We start from the raw sequence: 6,000 nt of genomic DNA, 5'->3' as shown, positions 1-6,000 counted from the left end.
ACAGGATTAAAGAACCAATGACAACCATAATCGAAGAAATGTTATCGAATGTTAAGAGAGAAATTTATTATCGTTTGGACATTATTGTCGAGCAACTAAGGGCGCACTTATTGAAAGTTATTAATCATGTAAAACTGTTTCAGACGACAAATTAGCTGAATAAAAAACATTAACTGTAAGTAATTTGGTTTTTCTTTAAACAATGTTCGAAACCGCACCATTCTTTTATGATAACCCTGTATAATTGATTATTTTAAACGAGAATGGACAATTATATTGGATCAATAAACCTGTATCAGCTACCGTCTATAGGAGGCATTGACAAGACAGAGGATCGGCAACGTTGTTCTCCTATCTTTCTCCACGTGGATCTAACTAGAAATCAGATCTACTCTCAACATTTAATTCATGCATTCTCGATAGAATTTCAAATTAAAGTAGCATTTCCATATTGAATTCGCAGTGATTTATATGAGAGAATGGCACAGAATTATCGGGTGCATTTCTCACGAATCTAATAAGGGCACTTGATCGAGTTCTCCCATCTCTGTCATTGATTCTCCATCCATTGTATAACTTACCACGTACTTCAGCTTGATCGGCTCGAAAGAAAGACTAGCAACCAGCATAACCTGCAAACAAAAAATTTGTTGTAATATAACACAAAGATTTTCACCCGGTCGCACAAAAGGCTGTTAACTTTTAAGCCAGCCGTTTAGTCTGGAGCCCCGACTGGATTGTCCTAACATGTGATAAAAATGCCCAAATGAAAAATGCAGGCGAGCGAAGCGAGCCTGCTGATCTCATTCTTGGACGATCCAGCCGGGGGTCCAGGGGGCGGAGCCCCCTGGCTAGACGGATATGGCGAGCGAAGCGAGCCTGACGGCTAGTTCTACTCTATATTTTTATTTTATACTCATGAAATTACATCACAAAATTTTTCATCTACGTAAACTTAACGTCGATGTTTTGCGGCCGGTGCCGGAGTGGCTTTCTTGAAACAGCACCGAATGGCATGACGAGACGGGTGGTGATGGAAGGCAGTGTTCATTCCCCGTTGTGAACCCCAAAACAGGGCTTGGTGAGGTAGTGGAACAGAGGAGGGGAATCGGTTTGCTATAGTGAGTTCCACGTTATAATGACAGTATTTGATCGACTTTGGTTTTGATATCCTAGTCTATCATTCGACAAAGCCGGTGGTACTATCCTTTTCTAGGTCCACAACGATGCCAATTATGTTTTTGACGGTGTAGAAATATAATTAATTAATGCAGAGAATCGGCATCGCTATTCTCCTATCTTTATCCACTGCCATTATAACGTGGACCTCACTATAGCACGGATTTGGTTCACCATCCTGTCTGAACCACGTTTCCACGAGTTCATCCGAGATTAGCCGAACCTAGCCGAGGCAAGTGAAGCATTCGGTAAACCTCGGAATGAATCGTGAGTATCCGTGATACGGATTCAGTAGCAGTGCCATCTTGAACATAACCAATAAATTCAAATTTGGTGGCAGTAAACAGTAAAAAGGCGGTAAACAAGAAGTAGAAAGCGTGAAATTTTTGAGGTTATACGGTACGGTATCGGGTATACACTGTATACAGTTGTGATAGATTTCACTGCATTTTTTGTTATATAAATTTGTTTTGCGTGTTGAAGGATATAGACTAGTAATTTATAGTGTGTTTCGTGTATTCGTGTGTATTTCTAGTATGTCCATTTTGTTCTAGTGAGAGTGTGAATATAATTTATTGTGTTACCGTAACAGCATTTTGATGAAGAAATATGAATAAGGTTCAGTTTGTTTGCTCTGTACAATAAATAAATAAAGAACTGGCTTATACACGTAGGGGATAAATAATTCACGAATGACGCATCATCACGTCTCAACTACTCAACTCATTAGCTTGACATTCTCAATTTACCGAGGATGGTTATAGGCCTATTTTAAATTTATCAAGATTTCAGTTTGTCAAGTTTTCAATTAGACTCTAGCGGAGCAACAGTATTTGTTAAAGACAAACATTATTAATATTGAGGATAGGTGTAAAATAAAACATGATGGTAGATTAACTCCCAAAGTAAAAATCAAACAAGAAAAATATGAACAGGACAAAAAATCGATTTTTTGTAGAGAATATGCTTAATCTTTGGGGAGTTATTCCTTAATAGTTATTTGTGCAACTAGTGCGCAAAGTGACAGTTTGCTGCACCGAAAGAAACGTTTAGGCCCGAGCCGTAGGCGAGGGCGGAATGGTCTCTTGAGTGCAGCAGAGGAACTTTGCGCACGTATTTCACATTAAGTTTTTCCTACAGTTACCATTGAATATGAAAAGTGGGTAATTATGGGTAAAATTGCCTGAAATGCATCAAATGTTTTTCTGTGTAATTTTATTATTGATAAAACCCTTAATCCTAAAATCCTAAAGTCCTCGTTGTCCTTGGTTATAATATATACGGTAATTAATAATAATTAGCGCGTTGTGCTTGGTTGCACGTCTGCTCACTATAGCAGCCACAGCAGTCACTGTTACCAACTTCATTTTGATTTTGCTGCACTGTTGCTCCATATAACCTACTAAGTATTTTGCGTTGCCATGTTGCAAATCTGGAGTGCAGAAAAGATTTTTCCCGCACTAGAGCGGAAAAGTGATTCTTTGCGTTCCGTAATCAGTGCCCTTTACACTTGATTATGCCCAATACTTTATATCCTCTTGACCTTTCTCCCCAATAGATCATGAGGTTGAACCCCTAAGCTAAAAGATCACGAGCCGCCACTGCTTTCAACCCCGTTTAAATGTCCGAGAACCAATCAGAGAAGCCTTCTTTTCATAAAACACTTCTCTGATTGGTTCTTGCGGAATTTAATCAAGGTTAAAATTTAAGGGATCTTTGTGTAACCGGGCCATAGACCTAGAATGAAATACGTCTGATATCAAGAATCAAGATTAAATTTGAAAGAAGAAATCTATTCAGAGTGTGAGGTTTGATTCTGTATAGATAGCTGACTATAGTTAGGTCCACGTTATAATGGCAGTGGAGAAAGATAGGAGAATAACGTTGCCGATCCTCAGTCTTGTCAATTCCTTCTACAGCCTCTACAACCCGGCCGTCTTCGAGGGTCGCAACCCCCCCTGCTGGGAGATGGCCACCGAGTATCTCGACCTTGTCGACCAATATCCGTGTCCAAAGTCGTTTATTCGCGGTCATATGTTCAAGATTTTCCACCACAGGTACGTGTTCTAAATTGGAAATTGGTACACAAGTTCTACACTAATACTGGTAACAAAGTCTAAACTTGAATGATAATTCCTTAAACTTGAAGGTCTAAACTTGAATGATAATTCCTTAAACTTGAAGGTCTAAACTTGAATGATAATTCCTTAAACTTGAAGGTCTGAACCTATGTCATGTTAATGCCTTCTACAGATGGTAGCTGATACAGGTTTATTGATGTGATATTATTAACTGTTCATTCTCGTTTAAAATAATCAATTATATTTTACTAAGCAATAAATTATATTTTTTAATGAATTCACATAATTAAGATGAAATATTTTGTTAATCAATTATCAATTCTACATTGTTAAAAGACGATCTTGCAACAGAGAAAAGCGAGAAAGAGATAGCGCTATCCGCTTTGTTGAATGATAGACAAGGATAGCATTGCTAATCAAACACTGCCATTATAACGTGCACCTCACTATAGTCAAGAATATTAATTTATTCTTAATGCTTTTTCTGAGATCTAAATACTTATTTTTAATTTCATGGGAAATTTGTATTTTGATTTCTTTTGTGTGTTTTGTGTTGAACTGATTCGATTAGATATTCACCTGAGTTATGACAGCGGGCGACACAAACGGATTATGAGCTGGCAACGTTGTGGCAGTGGGCGGCTGCAGTTTGAGACGACACGACTTGGGCACAACCGGTTGGAACAGGTAGTTGGTGATGGCCGACGTGTGTCGACTGCTCGCCGTCACCACGAACACTGTCACATCTGTTCGCGGACGGCTCGCGGACATGTGCAGCACAACTACAATGCCGCTAGGGTCGTCCAGCAGGGTGCGCGGCGCATGTTTGCCTGAAACACGGCGATTGAAATAGGTTATTTGCCACGAACACGGTCACAAATGTTCGCGAACACAACCGAACACACACGCACATCTGTTGGCGAATACAGGTGCAACACCACGCTAGAGTCTTCCAGAAGGATGCGCGTTGCCTGTTTGCCTGAACCACCAATTGAAATGTTTCATTTGGCGCGAACACAGTCGCATATGTTCGCGAGCATTGTCACAACTGTTGGCGAACGCAGGTTTAAAACCACTATCATCCCGCTAGAGTCTTCCAGCAAGGTTCGCGGCGCATGTTCGCCTATAAATATAATTTAAATTAATAAATAGCCTAGTTAAATAAATCAAATATTTATTTACATGTACTATTTTGACGATTGTATTGATTCTGAAGAGCTCAAAAAATTATCTAAATATCTAATTTATTGGTCATAAATATTTAAACAAGACATGAACCTTTTTTGCACTGTTTCCTTCTCGAGTGAAGCTTCTCTTTAAGCACCATTTTTTGCATTCTGATTTCATCCATCCTATAAATATGTCCGAACCATCTTAGTCTCTGTACCTTTATGAAGCGTACTAAACTACGGCCTTCTATTAATAATTCAAGTTCATCATTGGTTCTGCTTCTATAACAGGACCGTACACTTTTCTAAGCACCTTTCGTTCGAATACACTTAAATTGTGCTTTTCGTATTAAGTCAAAGTCCACGATTCAGAGCCATAGTTAACTAAAGGTCTTATAAGGGATTCATAAATCTTAGACTTGGTCATAGCCACCTCTAATACAAGGCCCTGGCCTACGATATTGCAACGTCACAGTGTTGGCATAGAATCTAATACATGATTGGTGAAAAAGATTTTAAAAACTACCAGCTGATCTTTTTCACCAATCATGTATTAGATTCTAGGCGTACACTGCGACGTTGCAATATCGTAGGCCAGGACCTTTTATTAGAGGTGGCTATGGCTTGGTGCTTCTACTGATGGGGATGATATCAAACTGGGCTGACGACATAGTGGGCCGACGACAACCTGGGGTGACGATAAACTGGGCTACCGCCCAGTTTGACGCGGTCCCCTACTAATGAGCCTTTTCTTTAGAAGCTTCATGTTGCCATAGTATGCTCTATTTCCCAAGAATATTCTTTGTTTGTTACTGGTGAGATTGAATGAAATTGAAAAAAATGTGTGGAATAAAAAATTTATTATATCAATAAACTAGCTGGCCAGGCGAACTTCATACCGCCAAATAGTTAATGCATCTCATGACACACTTTAGCTGAATGCACAACTGAGGAGGCGCGATGCAGCATTTTGATCCAGGTGCTTCTTGCTTATTGGTTTGAATGGAAGAACTCACACACACTGGATCGGACATGACGTGGAACGGTGTGATAAGGCAATCTTCTTACGATCAACACTTTGTATCACCAAGCCGCGCCTCCTCAGGAGTGCTTAGCCTTAGCTTAATCTGATGCATCACTATATTTTTATAAAAATTATACAACAATCAGTATTTTTACATTTATATCTCAATATGGACTTCCTTTGTGCTGAGATATATATATTCATGTAATAATTTACTAAAAATTAATTAATAATTCTAAACACCGAAGACAGCACAATTATTCGAAACAGAGCAACGTCTTTAGAGCATGTAAGTATTTAACCTGAGGCCGCACTGCTGGATGGTTAATTACAGAACAGTCATTTTGTTTTTAGTAGGGGCATATAGAATAAAATACATGGGCGGTTATGAAGCAGCACACACTCTTGTCTACTATCTACCGACGGCTGTTCGATGACGCAATGATTATAACAGCTGATTTTTATTTCTGGGTGTGGCTTTGTCTTGTCTACTTGTCTACTATCTACCGACGGCTGTTGTGTGACGCAATGATTATACTAGTAGTTC

General features: G+C 39.1%; 1 protein-coding gene across 1 annotated transcript in view; it reads right to left on the bottom strand.

The window, feature by feature from the left end:
- Positions 1–245: 245 nt before the first annotated feature.
- LOC111051287 (ADP-ribosylation factor-binding protein GGA2) overlaps positions 246–6,000 on the bottom strand; it is a 31,633-nt gene continuing 25,878 nt past the window's right edge. Inside the window, exons 10-11 of the mRNA XM_039436949.1 lie at positions 3,840–4,090; positions 246–632 (exon numbers count right to left, since the gene is read on the bottom strand). Of these exons, the coding sequence (XP_039292883.1) occupies positions 507–632; positions 3,840–4,090 (377 nt within the window). The 3' untranslated portion in view covers positions 246–506. The remainder of the gene's footprint in view (positions 633–3,839; positions 4,091–6,000) is intronic.

Source organism: Nilaparvata lugens, chromosome 10 (assembly GCF_014356525.2).
Source record: "Nilaparvata lugens isolate BPH chromosome 10, ASM1435652v1, whole genome shotgun sequence".
NCBI lineage: Eukaryota > Metazoa > Arthropoda > Insecta > Hemiptera > Delphacidae > Nilaparvata > Nilaparvata lugens.
Note: the sequence above shows the minus strand (reverse complement) of the source record. Positions and strands in the feature narration are given on the sequence as shown.